A 19,312-nucleotide genomic window follows, 5' to 3' on the forward strand; every position below is an offset into this window, starting at 1 on the left:
CTATATAAAATTTTAAGGTGCTATAGTACTTAATTGCAATTATGTATTCTGTCATGGACGAGCTATAAAATGATACTGTCATATGATATTAACCTAAATATGTAATTATATAATTATGCATTGTACGATACACTGCTGAGTCGCATAACTCAGGAATGTGGCACAGACTTACCTGCCACTTAATACAATTGCACTAACGTCAGCGTTTACGAAACACCTAGTAACTGTGATACGTTGAGTGACTTTATTATAATTTTGTTGAATTATAGGATCTTGTCTTATGTAATTTAATATATAACAGTGAATGTTAATAATAATAATTTTAATAAACCCCCGGTATTAGTCAGTTACTATACAGTAGGTTCTAACTAATTTCTTCATGGAATCTTCCCCATCTCAGGAGACAGTGACTCTTCCAAATTAACCCATTTGACAGATAAGGAAACTGAGGCAGAAGTCACAAAGTCACCTACCTGGCAAGGAGGCCCTCCTGGGTGCGCATGGTCCGTGCTCTGAACCTCTGGGCAAGGTCCTCGGTGAGGAGGCATGGCCTAGGGCACGTTGGCCCAGTGGGTGTGGGGGCAGTCTCTATTTTAGGGAACTGCCGAGGCCCTCTTGCCTGAGCTCCCCAGAGCAGGAAGGAACTGAGTATGGGGCTCTGTGCTCCCCAGCTTACAAAGTCCTGCATAAAAGGGTGGCTGAGCTAGTGGTGAGAGGGAAGGAAGGATTGGTTAGAACCCTGGGAGCAAGCAGAGGGTGTGTGTGTGTGTGTGTCTTGTTATAATTAGGAGACTTTATGCAGATGTTGAGGCAGCAAAGCATAACAGTTAAGAATCCTAACTTTGGGTTCAAATCCCTAGCTCTGCCTCTTTGTGACCTTGGCCAAGGCAAGTCCCTTCATCTCTCCGTTTTCAGTTTTCCTCATCTGTGAAATGGGCACCGTGAGAGTGGGAACTCAGCAAGATGGTTGTGAGGGCTGCATGATTTCTTTAGGTGGTAGCCTTAACAGTAGACATGTTTTTATTTTCTGCTCTAAACAATGTGAATAATAGGATGGTTGTGAGAACTTAGGGAGATGTAATAAAAAATCTTATTTATGTCGCAGGTATGCCAAAGACATGAGCTATGACTGTTATTCCATCCTCATCATGACAGTTATAACAGTAGCCCTCACGTGACATTTACTAAGTGCCGTCATTCTTTTAAATTATCTTATCAACTCATCAGCCTTGGGAGGTGCCGTTAACATCCCCCTTACTGGATGGGGAAACTGAGTCACGGAGAAGCTAAGTAATCTCTCCACGGTTGCCCGGGGGAATGGCAAAGCTGGATTCCAATCCTGTTTTATCTAGCCTGAGTTCTTGCTCTTTATTCCTGCAGTTTTTTCTTTTCTTTCTTTTTTTTTTTTTTTTTTTTTTGACAGCGTCTCGCTATGTAACCTTGCATGGCCTTGAACTCGTGATCCCCTTCCCTCAGCCTCCAAAGAGCTGGGATGACAGGTGTGCACCACCACGCTCAGCCCTATATGGTGCTTTTAAAAGTCAGGAGATGTTGCACATTTCAGGCTCTGCTTTGTGACAGCCAGCAAGGGCTTTCCAAGCGCAGAGCCTCAGTATCCCCGCTATGAAACGGTAGAACGATGTGGTGGCGGGGAGGAAAGCGCAGGTTAAGTTCTAGACACCCCCGGCATCTAGAGCCAGGGTTTGCGGCCTGTGGGCGGGGCTTCGGGAGAGGAGGCGTGGCCTAGAGCGCCCTAGTCCAATGGGTACCGGGGGGCGGGTACCGGGGGGCGGGGACCTCCTCCCATCTCCGTCCTGCAAGCGTGTCCTGCACGCAGTTCCATCTACCTCTCGGGTGCCTCTGGCGTCCCCAGAGGTCTCCGACCCCAACCCCCCAGCCCGCCAGCCCAGCCTGCGGCCCCTTCCCACCATACCCGGACCTCAGCCCCGGCCCCGAGCCTCGACATCATGGGTGACGGAGGAGAAGGCGAGGACGAAGTCCAGTTCCTGCGGACGGTGCGTATGTCTGGGGTAGGGGTCTCTGGGTGTTTTGGGGAGGGGGTGCAATTTCTAGGGTATCTCTGAGTCTCACTGTCTCTGAATGTCTCCATCCTGCTTGCTGGTGGTCTCTGAAATGTGAAGTCTCTTCCTTTGTCACTTTGGATGACTGTCACTTTGTCTCTTTTTGTCTCCTCTACCTTTCTCACCACAGAGAATTCGTTAGCAGGACTTGGGAGGTACAGAATGAGGAGGGGGATCTCAGGTCCCTCTCTCTTCTGAGATTAGCGATTTGTCCCACAAGAGGGGCCACTGAGGAAGCACCCCCACCCCCCTGCTACCCTGGAAGCAGGCACTTGGGGAAGGTGGTTCTAATTCCTAGGCTTAATTTAGCCACTCCCCCACCCCCACCCCAGCCCTCGTTCTTCTCTTGCTCCAAGCTCTGGCCTATTTAAATTCTTGGGAAGGGGGCTGGGGTGGGCTGGAGGACACCAGTCCTTTAAAATCCCAGCTCTTGGGGGGTCTTTTGAGGGATCCCTTGGATTCTTGGTCTTTCTTTTGGGGAGGAGGATCAAATATGTCTGCTAATGATCTGTACGACGCTCTGGGTGGCGTTTCTCCCTATCCATCTCTTTGGGATGTCTTTGGGTCTTTCTTTCTCTCTGTCTCTGACTCCTTGTCTAGGACTCTGCCTTTTGTTCCTTGGCTTCGAGTCCTCTGCGTTTTGCTGTCCCTCTAGCTCTGTCCCTCCCTGAATTTCTGATCCCAGGCTGGGGGCAGGGATGAGAATTGAAACAACAGGTGTCCCTCCCAGAATAGCCTTTTTTCTGGGCCCTGGGCAAGGGCAGTGGCAGGGAGGGGACGAGAGAGGGGGAGGGGACTCCCATCTCCTAGTCCTTCTCATCATCACTTCCCAGTGGCTCAGCAGGGGGTGGGGGTGTAAGTATGGGAGGTGACATCTCCTCTGGGCCACATCTGCTGACCCTACACTGCCCCCTCTATGCCCTGAGTCCATGCAGGAAGTGCTGACACAGCATTCCTGACCCAGAATAGGACCACAGCGGGCTGGGTCCGGTTTCCTGGGAGGGAGGAACAGACAGCTGGAGCTGGTAGTGAAGGATGGGGACAACTGGATGTGAAGCCACAAGACGGACTCTCACCCAGCCCCAGCCCCTTAGCAGACACCCATGGGTTGGGCCTTTCCTGGCGCTAATAAAAGCATGGCTGTAGTGGCCTGAGCAGTCACTCTGCACCAGGCCCTGTGCCCTGTGCCTCCAGAGGAATCTAATTATATTCTCGCTGCCCTATCTTCTGAGGTAGGGCCCTATCTTTATCTCCCTGGGAGATTTGAGGAAACCAAACCCCAAATGGTAGAATCACTTGCCCAAGGTCAAAGCCAAGAAGTGGCATCTCTGGATGCCCCTGGGGCCTGTCCTCCTCCTTTCAAAAACTGGGCCCAGACTTTTCAAGGTAGCCAGTAGCTCTTGACCCCAGAGTGGGTCTGTTTCCTGAATGTTATTGGGTTCCTTCTCTCAAACTTTTTTTTTTTTTTTGTGGTACTGGGGCTTGAACTCAGGGCCTTCACCTTGAGCCACTCCACCAGCCATCATATATGCATATATATATATATATATATATATATATATATACACACATATTTTGTGTGTGTGTGTGTGTGTATGAAGAGTTTTTCAAGATAGGGTCTCTTGAACTATTTGCCCAGGTTAGCTTCGAACCTCGATTCTCCAGATCGCTGCCTCCTGAGTGTCTAGGATTACAGGTGTGAGCCTCCGGCACTCAGCTTAACATTATTATTCTTATTTTAAAGAAGTGTAATTATTTAAAGAGGTGTAATTGACATGCAATAAGTTAGTTCATTTTAGGGGTTATAGTTTTGAGGAATTGTGCAAACCCACGTAACCAGCATTCTAATCAAAGCACAGAACACTTCCTTTACCACAAAAGATGGCTCCCGCTCTTTGTGGCATCTGTTTATATCACTATAGATTCCATTACGCACTTGCAGAATTTCACATACAATATATACTTGCTCGTCTTTGTCTCTCTCTCTCTTTTTATGATTTTTTTTGGCAGTACTGGGATTTGAACTCAGGGCCTCACACTCATTAGGCAGACGCTCTACCACTTGAGCCACTCTGCCAACCCTGTCTTTCTCTTTTTACTCAGCATGGACATTTATTTGTGTAGCAAGGAATCCAAAATGCATTCCTTCTCATTGTATGACTATATTGCAATTTGCTTATGAACTCACTTGCCTGGCGGACATTTGGATTGTCTCCAAGTTGTTGCTACTATGGACAACCCCTGTGAACATTCACACACACTTGTTTTTAAGGGGAGCGACTTCATAAAATGTTGATTGCTCTGAGGGCAGGACAGGCACATTGGTGTTTTTAGGTCCAACACTGCAACTGGTCTCTACTTTTATTGCATTTTTGGGGCATGATGGCCATAACCTCCCCAGACTGATTTCAGTTCTTTTGGATGGCTGGTGACCTCTAGTCTTGCTCTGGCTAGGGTTTCTGAATGCCAGGCCTGGAGAGAGCTGGGTGCCAGTGGCTCAAGTCTGTAATCCAAGCTACTCAGGAGGCAGAAATCAGAAGGATTGTGGTTCAAAGCCAGCACCAGGTAAATAGTTTGAGAGACCCTATTTTGAAATTACCCAACACTAAACAGGACTGGTAGACTGGCTCAAGTGGTAGAGCGCCTGCCTATCAAGTGTGAGGCCCTGAGTTCAAACCCCAGTGCCCCCAATAAATAAATAAATAAAAATACATCCAATTAGGATTCAAGAGACCCATGCAAGCATTTTCTTCCGGTTAAGGTTGCCCATCTTCCTGAAACATTCTTCCCTCAGAGACGAGCATGCCTGATTCCTTCTCATTATTTAGACAAGGCTCAGCTCAAATGTCACCTCCTTAGAGTAGTTGTCACTTCACCTTCTCACTGATGTCATCCCCACCCCAAAGCCACTCTCTTACATCACCCTGGGTTATTTTTTGCATAACACTTGTCACTGACATTGAAATCATGCGTTTACAAGGATGTCAGCTCTCCACAGGCAGGGATTTTCATCTGCTTTATTCACTGCTCTGTATTCAGTGCCTAGAACAGTGCCTGACATGCAGGAGGTACTCAGTAGTAAATGTGTGTTAAGTGACTGCAAAGCCCTAATATAAGGCCTGGCAACCAGCAAATGCCTGGTAAATACTGTTTGATCTACATGAGTGCACAAATACACAAAGTACCAGCATGTGCCAGGAGGTCAGAGTTGGAGGTCACGGGACAGAACAATCCTATAGACCATTACCATGAGGTTGTTTATGCCTCTTTCCCTCATCCCGGGTTGGATGGACACACTGAGGACTGCCTACATGACTTGAAGCCCAGGATGAAGCATGTTTGTATTATATGCTTGGAAGGCTGGAGGTCATGTGACCTAAGACAGGTCATGTGTTCTCCTGTGTAAAATGGAACAGCCACGGCTTTATTCAGTGATTAACAGCCCAGGTTGCCAGGTGCTGGTGGCTCACACTGGTAATCCTAGCTACTCAGAAGGCAGAAATCAGGAGGACTGAGGTTTGAAGCCAGCCCAGGCAAATAGTTCTGCAAGACCCTACTTTGAAGAATCCAACGCAAAAAAAAAAAAAGGGCTGATGGAGTGGATCAAGGTGTAGGTCTCTGGTGGGTGTGGCAGTGTACACCTGTAATCCCAACTTGACTCAGGAGGCTGAAGCCAGAGATTTTCAAGTTCCAGGCCTACTGGGGTTACGTAGCAAGTTCGAGGCCAGTCCAGGCTACATAGCAAGACCTTATCTCAAAAAAGAAAACAGAAAAAAAGCTAGGCACTGATGTTATCATAGCTACTCAGGAGGCAGAGATCAAGAGGACAAAGGTTCAAAGCCAGCCAGGACAAATAGTTCATGAGACCCTATTAAAAAAAAAAAAAGAAGGAAAACCCCAAAAACATCACAAATAAGGGCTGGCAGAGTAGCTAAAGAGGTAGAGCACCTGCCTCGAAAGTGTGAGGCCCTGAATTCAAACCCCAGTGCCACCAAAACAAAACAAAACAAAACAAAAAAACCAGGCCAGGATCTCCATCAGTTTTGACTAATGCGTTGAACCCCTCCCCCATTTTATGTCCATTTGTGTTAGGTGTCTGGGGTGTGGGCTACTTCAGTTGTATGGTCAGAGGTGCTCTAGGGTGTTCTAAGACTGGTAGAGTCACAGCATTTGGGAATTACATCCCAATTCCCAGCAATACCATGTCAGCTGTGTGACCTTGAGCAAGTCACCTGATGTCTCTGCCTCAGTTTCCTCCTGCTTACAGCACAAGACTTAACCTCATGGGGTGTTGCAAGGGCGAAATCATGTATTAATTGACGGAGCACAGAGAAAACGCTTTTTGAATTTTTTTGGCGGTACTGGAATTTGAACTCAGGGCCTCACGCTTGCAAGGCCGGTGCTCTAGCACTTGAGCCACTCCGCCAGTCCTTTTTCATGTTGGGAGTTTTTGAGATAGGGTCTCACAAACTATTTGCTTGGGGCTGGCCTCAAACAGTGATCCTCCTGATCTCTGCTTCCCAAGTAGCTAGAGTTACAGGCGTGAGCTGCCGGTGCCTGGCCTGAAAATTTTAATTTATCTTGAAATAATTTCTAACTTACAGAAAAGATGCAAGATGAGCTCAAAGAATGCCCACCCCACTTAGCTTTCCCTCATTTCTCTCAGTGCTAAGTTTGCTGTGTCTATTTTAATCATTTTCTGTTTTTCTCCTGACCTGTGTTGAGAGTATTTTATGAATGCGATACCCTGAAGCCTTATGTACTTCACTGTGGGTTTTGAAAGAATGAGGGCAGGCTCTTACAAAACCAGTGCAGCGATCAAAATTACAAGATTTAGCATTGATATGACACCATTATGTAATTTAGAGGCCTTCTTCAGCTATCACCAATTGTGTCTATGTTTTCCTTTCTGGCATGTCTTCCTCCCCATGGATCTAATCCAGGCCCTCATGTCCAATTCAGGTGCCATGAGGAAGCACTCCATAAATGACAGTTGTTATCACAACAGTACACAAAAAAGTACACAAAATGAGGAAAGGGTGGATTTTAAAAAGATTATTTGACAGGACTGGTATTCATGTTCACAAAGCAGGCACTCTACCACTTGAGCCACACTTCCAGCTCATTTTTCTCTGGTTATTTTGGAGATGAGGGGTTTCCCAAACTGTTTGCCCAGGCTGGCTTCAAACTGTGATCCTCCCTATCTCAGCCTCCTAAGTAGCTAGAATTTCAGGTATGAGCTACAGGCGCATGACTGGGAAGCGTGAATTTAAAAAGCCATTTTGCCAAGTGTGGTGGTGCACACCGGTTAGTCACAGAGCTCCAGAAGCTGAAGCTGGAGGATCGAGAGATTGAAGCCAGCCTGTACGTAAGATACCCTGTCTCAAAAAAAAAAAACTTACAAGGTTGTTGGTATCATCCAACAACCATCTTCCAGTGAGTCACTTTACAGACCCTACTTAGGCATCCTCTGGAGGCAGCGAGACTCTGGTTCAAATCCAAGCTCCGTCCATTGGGCAATCAACGTCTCCCTGAGCCTATTTCCACTTTTAAAATGGGCTGAAGCCAGGCTCGGTGGCATATGCCTATAGTTCCAGCTCTTTGGGAGACTGAGGCAGGAGGGTCTCTTGAACCTAGGAGTTGGAGACCGGACTGGGCAACATAGCCAGACCCCGTCTCAAAGTAAATAACTACAGAAAGAATAGGATGGGGCGATCCTGGGTGTCATCTGGGGGGACTTTAGGAGTAGGCAGAGGGTTCTGCCAATCTTGGTTGGTGATGGGGTATCACCAGTCCTTATCTTTTCCACAAGGGGAAGGGTGGGGGGAGCGGCCGGCGACCTGCAGTGCTTGTGGTGTCCGGGCCGGGCCCCACCAACGAGCCTTTGTCCCTCGGTCCCCACAGGACGACGAGGTGGTCCTGCAATGCAGCGCCACCGTGCTCAAGGAGCAGCTCAAGCTCTGCCTGGCCGCCGAGGGCTTCGGCAACCGCCTCTGCTTCCTGGAGCCCACGAGCAACGCGCAGGTCAGAGTGTGCAGGCGCGGCAGGGTTTGGGGTCCCCAAAAGAGGGTCCCCAAGTCAAAAAGGAGGCGCTCCAGGAGAGCAAGTCGCGAGGCGGCTAAGAGGGGAAATGGGCGTGGCCTGAGGGCGCAGGGGCGGGGCCAGAGGGGAGGAACACGTGTAAGGTTGAGACGGGATCTGATGGTGAAGGGGCGTGGTCTGAGCAGGACGAGGGCGGGGTCTGACATTTCTAGGCGGGGCCAGAGGAAGGAAGGACAGGGTCTGAGGTGGGGGTGGGGTCTGAGGTGGCTGGGGTTGCGGGCCTTATGGGGTGCACACGGAGCGGGGAGAGGGAGGGCAGTCAGGTTTGCTGATCCAGAACTTTCCTTAGCAGCTGTCTGAAGGGTCCAAGGGGGAGTTGGCCTGAGACCCTAGGAGCAGGGACTGGGGGCTCAGAAAGGGGAGGTCCACGGAGGAGGGGACTTGGGTGTTTTACAGAAGAGGGAGCCTTAAAGAGAGGCGACAGGGGACTGAGACGGGGAGGGTCTAGTGGCTTAGACAGCAAGGTGATGGTGTAGAATCAGTGCGTCTGACAGGTGGCACGGGGCAGGGGATTCTTGTGTGGTTGGGTGTGGTCTGGGTGTCTCTGGGTGTGGCTGTTCAGACTAAGGGTGGGGGTATGCCAGGCAACGGTGCTCAGCCGTCTTCCAGCCCCCATTGACGCCTGCCTACCCCACCCAGAATGTACCTCCCGACCTGGCCATCTGCTGCTTCATCCTGGAGCAGTCCCTGTCAGTTCGAGCCCTGCAGGAGATGCTGGCCAACACTGTGGAGGCCGGCGTGGAGGTGAGGCTCCCCTTCAGGGAGCAGGGACAGGGATGGGTGAGGGGACCTGGGGGACATTTACCATGTGCTCTTCTTCCTCTCTGCCCCATCCCCACAGGCCCTCAATTTGGATAAGTGGGTAGGTCTGGCCTTGGGTGTCACCTGTCCTTCCCACTCCTCCTGCCCCCAGGCCTGCTGCTCAGACCCACAACCTGTACACAGGGGCTGGGGGTTTCCCCCACCCCAGTTGTCAGGGCCTGTGGCCCAGAACAGGCTAGGCAGGCAGGAAGGAAGGGTGGGGGCTTCTGAGCCCCCATTCCCCCCGACCTGTTCCTTTCTCCTCTTTCCCATCCTTTTCCCCAACCTTGACTTCAGCTTCTTACCGCATGGGACCTCTTCCCTTACCTCCTTCCATTCCAAGTGTGGGTCCCTTCTGGTCCAAGAGTGGGTCTGCCATGTGATCATGTGGCCACATCACATGGTCCCCTTGGAGCGTGGGCATGTGAGAGCCATGATGGAGACATGGTACCATCAAGCACTTGGATGTAACTTCCTCACCAAAGGGCTGAGTCTCCTTGTGCTCACGAGGGGGTGTGTGGCGGCACAGGGTGGCCACCTTGCCACTGTAGGTGACAGTCACATGTTTATCAACTGCAAGGACTGTCCCAGTGCATACCGGCTGCAGCTCAGCTGTGTTACGACAAAGTAGAGAAAAGGTGGCTGAGGCCCGTGGAACACAAGCCACTGCGGTCTCTGAATGTCCCCAGGGAGCTGGAAGATTGACTCATCCTTCCTGGGTGACTTTGGGACCTGGCTAATGAGGTGAAGGAGGAAGAGGAAACAGGGGTGGGCTTTGAGGAATGTATAGCACCCCATCCCTGGACTTCTCAGAGACACAGCCCCTGCTTCCATGGAGGGGGAAATTGAGGCAGAGAATCTGTTGAGGGTCTGAATTGAGGCTTCCTGACCTCCAGACCTGAGAATGGTGTTTGATGGAGAGCATATGATCACCTGCTAATAGGGCAGATTATCTGGGGGTCTCATGAATCTGGGGGTCTGTGCTTACTCTGTCCTCCCTTCCCCTTGTAGTCATCCCAAGGTGGGGGACACAGGACACTCCTGTATGGCCATGCCATCCTGCTCCGGCATGCACACAGCGGCATGGTGAGTGCATCAGCAAGGGTGCAGATATGGGGCAGAGGGCAGGTCTGTCAGAAGGAAGCTGATCCCTCTCTTCATCCCTAGTACCTGAGTTGCCTCACCACCTCTCGCTCCATGACTGACAAGCTGGCCTTCGATGTGGGACTGCAGGAGGATGCAACAGGTGCAGGGGTGGGGAAGTGGTCAAGACCCCAAGGCAGGGAATCAGGGGGCAGACAGGTCTACAGAGCTCTGGAGGCAGGCTTTAGGGACTTGGATGGGGACTTCGGGGTAGAGGGGCTGGGTGTATGGATGGACACCTTCTAGATAGAGACTTGGGGAGGCTACTGGGCCACAGTTGGTGACAGCAGTAATTTATGGGTTGAGGCCTGGGAGGCTCTGTGTCTGGGAACACCTGGGGAAAAGCATTCTGGGCAGCCATCGTGCTGACAGCCACCCCCTCATCCTGTCCTTGCCCATAGGAGAGGCCTGTTGGTGGACGATGCACCCAGCCTCCAAGCAGAGGTCTGAGGGAGAGAAGGTTCGAGTTGGAGATGACCTCATCCTTGTCAGTGTCTCCTCTGAGCGCTATCTGGTGAGCAATCCACCCCCACAGCAGGTCCTACAGTTCCCAAGGCTTGGGGTGCAGGGGACGGGCCCCATCTCTTCATTCTTGGTTTGCCCAGCTGGCCCCACTTTCCTGTCCTCTGTCCTCGAATTTTCTGATTTCTGATCTCCCATTTTTTATTTGATCTTCCTCTCCTGATCTGTGAACTCCAATTTTCTGTCTCATATCTGTATGCTGTCTGGCATCCATCCCCAATTTCTGGCCTCTGACTCCGGACTCTTGCCAACTTCCACCTGTCATCTCTGACCATCACACCCTGGCGGCCCCCAGCACCTGTCAACGGCCAGTGGGGAGCTCCAAGTTGATGCCTCCTTCATGCAGACACTGTGGAACATGAACCCCATTTGCTCCTGCTGTGAAGAGGGTGAGGGTCCCAGACCTCTGCCCTCCGCCCCCAGAAAAAGGCTCTTAGTGTTGCTCTTCACCCATGTCCAAACTTCAGAACTTCAGACCCCAAACCTAGATCTCCAACTTGTGACTCTCACACAATTTCCAACTGACCCCAGAGCTCAGATCCCCAACCTCCAAACCCAATGGCACACCCCCAAACTCAGACCCCAAGGTATTAGTTCCCAAAGCTGCCACACCAGACTCAGTCCTAGAGGTTAGACCCTACACTGAGATTCAAAGCTTAGAACGTTAATTTTGGTACTTAACCCTCAGATCTCAATCCTCAGAAATAAGCACAGACCAAGACCTCCAAACCCCAAATCCAAACCTCAGAGTCCCTGTTTCAGTCTCTAAACTTTATCCCACTTGCCTCAGATTTCCAAACTTTAACTTCAGCTTTGAAAGATCAAAATTTCCCAAATCAAGCACCCAAATTCAGAACCCCATAGTAACACTTCAAAGAATGGCCCCAAAACTCCAATCCCAACTTTCATAGCCCAAACTTTAGACTTCACAACCACAGCCAAGCTGAGATCCAAACCGTGACACCCAAACCCAGACCCATCAACTTTTAACTACAAAACTCAGTTCTTTCCAAACTCCTATCCCAAAGCTCAGACTCCCAAACCTAGATTCTAACCTTACACCCCAGACCAGAGATGCCAGCCTCAGATCCCCGAAGTCAAAACTCAGGGTTGAGACCCTAACTGCTGGCCCCAACCCAAGACCCTCTAAACCCAGACCCAAATCCCAAGCCTTGGAAGTCAGATCCCAACACTGGGGAATACTAGACCTCATGCTCTGATCCCAACCTCAGAAGTCCAAACTCAGAATCTTAAACACAGACCCTCTAGCCCCCTGACCTTAGCCTTGTATATTCAGGCTCTCAAACATAGGTCCCCAATTTCAGACCCTAAATCTCACATCTGCACTTCAGGCCTGAAACTTGCTCAGAATTTTTTTTTGGTACTGGGATTTGAACTCAGGGCCTCACACAAGTGCTCTACTACTTGAGTCATCCTCCCAAAGCCCTTTTGCTTTAGTTTGTTTTTCAGCTAGGGTCTTGTGCTTTTGCCCTGGGCTGGTCTCAGACCACTATCCTCCTATCTCTACCTCCTGAGTAGCTGGGATTACAGGTGTCTGCCACTACTCCAGGCACTTCATTTTTTTTCTTTAGTTTGTTAGTATGTAATGAACTTCCCACTGTGTGGATTCAAGCCACCAGGACCCAGGATTTCAAAAACTTTGTAGCAGTCCTAGAAGGAAAAAGAGTTACAGTAGACCGCAGCAGATACTAATTCCCTAAGGGGAATGTGGAAAGAAGCCAACAAACCCAAACTTTCTGGGACCTAGGGGCATGTTTTTGCTCTGGGCATTGGTGGGGGGGCACTAACTGCCCCCCCAGGGGAATCAAGATGAGCAGATTCTCCCCGAGAACTCTACCACACCAGGACAAGTGCTGTGTCAGACTGTGACTCTAGCCTTGGCTCTCAGACTCTTACTGCCCGGAACCCACACAGTCAGCTGCAGGCCCCAGACCAAGCCCTTAGCCTCCCACAGGGTAGAGCAGGGACCCTGGACCCCACACTTTCTCCCCAGCCTTTGTGGGGCCCCACCTGACAGCAAACACCTTCTCTTATTCCTCCCAGGCTTCGTGACAGGGGGTCATGTTCTCCGTCTCTTTCACGGACATATGGATGAGTGTCTGACCATTTCCCCTGCTGACAGTGATGATCAGCGCAGGTCTGGGCTGGGGACGAAGGAACCTGGAGTCTCTGGGAGGGGGATGAAAAAAGACTGGCTAGGAACTAAGACCCTGCATTAGCCAGCTTCTTGTTACTGTGACAAAACAGCCTAAGAGAGTCAACTTAAGAAGGGAAAAGGTATATTGTAGCTCACAGTTCCAGAGGTTTCAGTCTGTGATCACTTGGCCCTGATGCTTCGGGCCTGTGGCAGCATAGCGTATCATGGTGGGAGCACATGTTGGAGGCCAGTTCACCTTATGGTGGCTGAGAAGCAAAAGAGAGAGAGAGAGTGGAGGGGCCAGGGCCCCAATAGTCTCTTCAAGGACATACCCCAGTGGCCTTCCATAATAAGTCCCATTGCCCAAAGGTTCCACCAGAGACTGGGGACTAAGCCTTCAGCACATGGGCCTTTGGGGACATTCAAGATCCAAACTATAGCAGCAGCTGTGGATGGGGTTAGGGACCAGATTCTGGGGAGCTGGAGCCTGAACTCCTGACCTCACTCTATGCTTATCCCCAGACTTGTCTACTATGAGGGAGGGTCTGTGTGCACCCATGCCCGCTCGCTCTGGAGGCTGGAGCCACTGAGAATCAGGTAGGAGGGGACCTGGGGGAGGGGTGGGGACCTCCAGGAGGACAGGGGTCTTGCAGAAAGATCTGAGGAAGAGAATGAAGGGTTTGGGGTACAATCTAAGGACCCTGAGAGAGATGACCCCGGAGTCCTTGAGGAAAAGATCTGAGGGGGACATCTGGGGTCCTGAGTGAAAAATGTGGGGAGTGTAGGGGCCTGGACAGTGTGGGGGCACTGGTGACATCTGAAGGACCTGGAGGAATCTTCAAGGGCGTGAGAGAGGACTGGAGTTTCTGAGGGAGGATGGAGAGTCCTCAGAAAGACTTGGAGGTCCCAAAAAAGGTTTGGGGAGTGTGGAAGAGAGTTGGGGGGCTGGAGGAGGTTTTGACCGAGATTGTGATGTCTGTGGAAGGACTTAGGGGTCCTCTTACTCCCTTCATCGTCACCTTCCACAGCTGGAGTGGGAGCCACTTGCGCTGGGGCCAGCCACTGAGAATCCGGCATGTGACCACTGGGAGATACCTGGCACTCACTGAGGACCAGGGCCTGGTGGTGGTAGATGCCAACAAGGCCCACACCAAGGCCACTGCCTTCTGCTTCCGCATCTCCAAGGTCAGTGGGGGTCAGGGGACCCCACCCTCACGTGGGGCTCTGTGTCCATGTGACACCAGTCTCTCCTCTGCTGTCTCTCTCTGTGGCTCCCCCATTAACACGCACATGGAGGAGACTGATCCCCGTCCCCTGCCCCTACAGGAGAAGCTGGATGTGGCCCCCAAGCGGGACGTGGAGGGCATGGGCCCCCCTGAGATCAAGTATGGGGAGTCATTGTGCTTTGTGCAACACGTGACCTCAGGCCTATGGCTCACCTATGCCGCCCCAGACCCAAAGGCCCTGCGGCTGGGCGTGCTCAAGAAGAAGGTAAATTCTGCAGGGATAGGGAGGGGGCTAGGACAGTAGTGTCTGAGCCTTTGGGAGTGTGAGGATGGGACTGAGGGTAAAACAGACTGAAAGGTTCAGGAAAAGTTAAAATTATATATATAAACTTATATACATTATATGTAAAAATTATATATTATAAAATTATACATACATATATATGAAGGAGAGAGAAATAGAGACAGAGAGAGGTAGAGACAAAGAGACATGAAAAATAGAGACAGAAATAAAAAGGCAAAGACAGATAGTGACAGAATAACATTCAACAAACATTATTGAGTACTGGAGTTGTTGTGTGTGTGGAAAAATAGATGAGTTAAGTAGACTTGTTCCCTACCCTTCCAGTGAATAAACTGTTTTCAGTGAGGTACACAGATTTACAACTGAGAAGCAGGAAAGCTACTTCTGACGGAGGAAACAGCACGTGCAAAGGCACTGAGGTTGGGGTGAACTTGACTTGTTACAATAACAGAAAGAAGACCTCTTTGGTATGTTTGGGTATGGTTAGGGCAGAGCGAATGAAGACCGGATAGTAGGAGGTGAGGACAGAGAGGGGATGGAAACAGATGGTGTGGGGTCTGTAGGCCATAGGGAAGGATCTAGTTTTCATCCCGAGTGAGATGGAGCCACGAGAGACTTTTGAAAAGGGGCCGAGGATTCCTAGGCCACCTGTAGGAACAGACTGTATGGGGTGGGGGGCAAAGCTGGAGAAGGGAGGCTGCCATGGTACAGGTGGAAGATGATAGCAGACAGGACCAGGATGGGGACTGTAGAATCTAACTGTATTCTGAGGGTGAAGTAAAAAAGAACTTGCTGTTGGACTGATATGGGGTGAGAAAAGGGGAGGACTGAGCATATGCTATGATTTTTACCCCAAGAAACTGCAAGAATTGAATCTCGGTTAAATGTCCTTAACCAAGATGGGGACAATAAAGTGTCAGCTCAGGACAGGGATTTTTTTTTTTTTTTTGGTGGGACTGGGGTTTGAACTCAAAGCTTTGCTCTTGCAAAGCAGGGGCTCTACTGCTTGAGCCACTCCCCCAGTCCATTTTGCTCTGATTATTTTGGAGATGGTGTTTCTCAAATTGTTTGTGCAGACTGGCCTTGAACCTCCATCCTCTTGATCTCAGCCTCCCAAGTAGCTAGGATTATAGGAGTGAACCACCAGTGCCTGGTGGTTCTTAAGACAGAGATCTTAAGTCTGACCCCCTTGCCTAGAATGGAGCCACTCAATAAAGACTTGCAGTTGAGCATGGTGACTCATGTCTGTAATCCCAGCTACTTGGAAGGTAGAGATAGGAGGATCATAGTCTGAGGCTAGCCAAGGCAAAAGTTTGAGACCCTGTCTGAAAAAACGAACTGAAAAAGTAAAAGGACTGGAGGTGTGGCTCAAGTGGTACAGTGCTTGCCTAACAAGCATAAGGCCTTGAGTTCAATTCTCAGTACTATTTTTTTCATTTTTCTCTCTTCTTCTCAGTACTACTATTTAAAAAAAAAAAAGTCTTGCAGAGTGAATGAGTGGGAATCCTTTGTGAAAACAAGGCTTGCATTTGAATACATAAACCTAGTATATAGACTCAGGACTGGATCAGAGGGAGACAGGTGGTAGTCGCCAGCAGGTGGTTATTTATAGCCACCAGACTGGATGAAGACTGGGGGTTCAGCTCCAGGTACAGCTGGCAGCTGTGACAGACTTTCCCGGTAGGAAGGTGTGCAGGCTTTCTCCCTGAGACATGTTAAGTTCGGGGTGCCATTGGAGCTTTCTGGGGGAATGTTAAGTCAGTAATAGGTGCAGAGGGAGAGGGTCTAGCCTGGAGACAGGTAAGATGGAGAAAAACAGAGGAGAGAGACTAAGTCAGAGAAGCCAGAAACAAAGACAGGAGGAAATATGGAGAGATGGACAGGAGGACAGAAAAGGAGGAGGCAAAGAGAAAAAAAGTGTGGGGTAGGGGTGAGAAAGAACCACAGACAGACAAAGAAATGGAAGCAAAGACAGAGAGAAGGAGCTGGGGGCCGGTGGCTCACACTTTAATCCTAGCTACTCAGGAGGCAGAGATCAGGAGGATCTCGGTTCAAAGCCAGCCAGAGCAAATAGTTCATGAGACCCTATCTCGAAAAGGGGCTGGCAGAATGACTCAAGTGGTAGAGCGCTTACCTAGCAAGTGTGAGGCCATGAGTTCAAACACCAGTGCTGCCAAAAAAAAAAAAAAAAAAAGAAGAAGAAGGAAAGACAGAGAGATAGAAAGGTGCGGGAGATTGGCGGTGACTCTGAGAAGTGAGAGAGGCCTGGGGGTCCTGGCCTTGGGTGCTGATCCCTTCCTGACCTCTCTGTCTCTCCACGCTAGGCCATGCTGCACCAGGAAGGCCACATGGATGATGCGCTGTCACTGACCCGGTGTCAGCAGGAGGAGTCCCAGGCTGCCCGTATGATTCACAGCACTGCTGCTCTGTACAACCAGTTCATCAAGTAGGCAGCGTTCGCCCTGCCTGGGGTGACCCCGGACTCCTGGTACCCATGCACCTGACCGCTTCTCTGTAGACCGCACAGCCCTCCCTGTCTAACACACGCCACCTGCAATGTAAACCCCTGCCCTCCACACATTTGAGGCCTCACTTGACCTAGACAACTGTGACGTTGGACCTCACGGTCCTGATCATCACCTCTCACCCCCCCTTCCCCGACCCTTGACCCCAGCCCTGACTCCTCCTCCTTCCATGACCCCTTGTGCCTTCGCAGGAGTGAGTCCCAGCCCCAGCCCTACCCTCTGCTGCGGTGTGACCACGAGCTAAGGCCTTTCCCTCGCTGTTTCCACCTCCCATCCTCTAGAAAACGGGAGTCTGTGGGAGTCCTGCGGGGCATGGGGTGGTGACAAAAGTCAGAGTTCCTGAGCCTGGTTGACAGCTGTGGTCCCCGCAGAGGCTTGGACAGCTTCAGCGGGAAGCCGCGGGGCTCGGGGCCGCCGGCTGGCTCGGCGCTGCCCATCGAGGGCGTCATCCTGAGCCTGCAGGACCTCATCGGCTACTTCGAGCCGCCCTCGGAGGAGCTGCAGCACGAGGAGAAGCAGAGCAAGCTTCGCAGCCTGCGCAACCGCCAGAGCCTCTTCCAGGAGGAGGTGAGGCCAAGGCGCGGGAGGGGCGGGGCTGGGGGCGGGGCCTGGGGTGGGGCAGGGGGAGGATCTTGAGGCAGGACCCAGGCCTGTGCTCGCTGAGGGGCGGGGCCTCGGGAAGGGGCGGGTCTGCGCCGGTGGGCGGGGCCTGTGAGAGACCCGGGAGGTGGACCGCACCAGAGGTACTCCACCTAGGAGGCAGGCCTAGGAAGAAGTCAGAGGCCGAGCAGCTCTGAGCAGCTGAGAAGTGGGGCTGTCGGCTCAGGGGGCGGGATCTGTGGTAGCAGGGCCTGTGGGATGGAGGGGCAGAACCCAGGAGAGTCATAGTGGGGGAGAGGGGTGTAGAGCAAGAGGCTGATCTTGAGGCATCAAGGGAGGAGGGTGTAGGGAGGGATCTCAGCGGGGCTCAGGGACTGAGTATCTACTAAGAGGCTGAGTGGGTGGAGCCGAGAGGGGTGGGAGAGCATATTCATTCAAAGCATCCAACCTGGCCCCTCCTCTCCAGAGGCTCCAAGTCCGGTGGGAGAGGAAGACCCGTCAATGATAATAGTAACAACAAAGCTACCTACAGAATGGAATTACTACTGTATATGCAAGGCGCTTAGAGCAGCTCCAGTACAGAATAATGCTGCTTACATGGTCCTGGTATCTGAATCTCACATTTAGCCCTTCCTATGTGTTAAGTGCTCTATGTACAGGACTCCTTAGGGGATAGTAATTCCCATATTATAGTTGGGGTATAGAGGCTCAGAGATTAAATAGCAATCACCTCCTCAAATAATATGCCAGCTGTTAACAAAACAGACAAAAATCCCTGCCCTTACAGAGTTCACATAATGGGAGACAGATGATCAATAAAATAAATAAGCTTGGCATGGTGGCCCATGCCTGTAATCACAGCACTGGGAAGGCTGAGGCAGGAAGATTGCAAGTTTGAGGTCAGTCTGGGCTAACTAAAGAGACTCTGTCTCAAAACAAACAAACAAACAACAACAAAAAGAAAAACAGCTAGGAGCCCATGACTCATGCCTGTAATCCTAGCTACTTGGGAGGCTGAGATCAAGAGGATTTTTCAACCAATATCTGGGTGCAGTGGTGTGCGCCTGTCACCCCAAGCTAGAAGATCAGCTCTAGCTGATCAGAAGGATCAGCTTGGGGAAAAAAGTTTTTGAGACCCCACCTGAATGGACAAAAGCTGGGAGTGGTGGTGAGTGCCTGTCATCCCAGCGATGGATGGGAAGCATAAAATAGGAGAATCGAGGTCCAGGTGGTACTGGGCACAAAGCAAGACCCTATCTCCAGAATAACCAGAACAGAAAGGTTTGGAGGCATGGTTAAAGTAGTGGGGCACCTGCCACCCAAGCATGAAGCCCTGAGTTCAAGCTCCAGTACTGCGAAAAAAATTTTAAAAAGATAAGTAAATGTATGGCATATTGGATGGTGATAAATAAGGAGAAAAATCAGGGAAGTACTGGGGTTTTGCAGTTTAAACTAGAGTGCTCAATCAGGGCGCTCTGAAGAAAGAGAGCAAGCTAGGTGTATATCCAGAGAACTGGTATAGACAAGAGAAATGCAAAGGCCTTGAGACAAGAGTGTGCTCGGCATATTCCGGAAAGATCAAGAAGGGTGAGTGGAGCACAATGACCAGGGAAGAGCTGGGGGCTATAAGGGCAAAGAGATGACAAAAGGCAAGCCATGGTGAGATCTTTGACTTTGGAAGACTCTGGAGGTTTAGGCTGCTAGGCAGGTGCTCTACCATTTGAGTCATGACCCAGCCCTTTTTGCTTTAGTTATTTTTTGGATAGGGTTTTGAGCCATGATCTTCCTGATCTCTGCCTCACTAGTAACTGGGATTACAGGTATGAATCACCACACCCGGTGGGTTAAGA

The 19,312-nt window shown here is 50.7% G+C and overlaps 1 protein-coding gene and 1 non-coding gene across 5 annotated transcripts in view; one reads left to right on the forward strand and one right to left on the reverse strand.

Moving 5' to 3' along the window:
* The first annotated feature begins 1,824 nt into the window (after nucleotides 1-1,824).
* The window catches only part of Ryr1 (ryanodine receptor 1), a 120,345-nt gene continuing 102,857 nt past the window's right edge, over nucleotides 1,825-19,312 (forward strand). For all 4 annotated transcript variants that reach the window (XM_020178572.2, XM_074057842.1, XM_074057841.1 and 1 more), the window contains exons 1-13: nucleotides 1,825-2,015; nucleotides 7,986-8,105; nucleotides 8,823-8,927; nucleotides 9,996-10,070; nucleotides 10,152-10,230; nucleotides 10,529-10,641; nucleotides 10,945-11,038; nucleotides 12,714-12,807; nucleotides 13,330-13,404; nucleotides 13,836-13,992; nucleotides 14,134-14,298; nucleotides 16,662-16,783; nucleotides 17,234-17,429. In XM_020178572.2, the coding sequence (XP_020034161.2) occupies nucleotides 1,968-2,015; nucleotides 7,986-8,105; nucleotides 8,823-8,927; nucleotides 9,996-10,070; nucleotides 10,152-10,230; nucleotides 10,529-10,641; nucleotides 10,945-11,038; nucleotides 12,714-12,807; nucleotides 13,330-13,404; nucleotides 13,836-13,992; nucleotides 14,134-14,298; nucleotides 16,662-16,783; nucleotides 17,234-17,429 (1,443 nt within the window). In that variant the 5' untranslated portion in view covers nucleotides 1,825-1,967. The remainder of the gene's footprint in view (nucleotides 2,016-7,985; nucleotides 8,106-8,822; nucleotides 8,928-9,995; nucleotides 10,071-10,151; nucleotides 10,231-10,528; nucleotides 10,642-10,944; nucleotides 11,039-12,713; nucleotides 12,808-13,329; nucleotides 13,405-13,835; nucleotides 13,993-14,133; nucleotides 14,299-16,661; nucleotides 16,784-17,233; nucleotides 17,430-19,312) is intronic.
* On the reverse strand, nucleotides 12,420-12,552 carry LOC141418336 (small nucleolar RNA SNORA3/SNORA45 family). The gene has a single exon (XR_012442999.1). It is a non-coding gene; the product is annotated as a small nucleolar RNA SNORA3/SNORA45 family (small nucleolar RNA).

Source organism: Castor canadensis, chromosome 16 (assembly GCF_047511655.1).
Source record: "Castor canadensis chromosome 16, mCasCan1.hap1v2, whole genome shotgun sequence".
Classification (NCBI taxonomy): domain Eukaryota; kingdom Metazoa; phylum Chordata; class Mammalia; order Rodentia; family Castoridae; genus Castor; species Castor canadensis.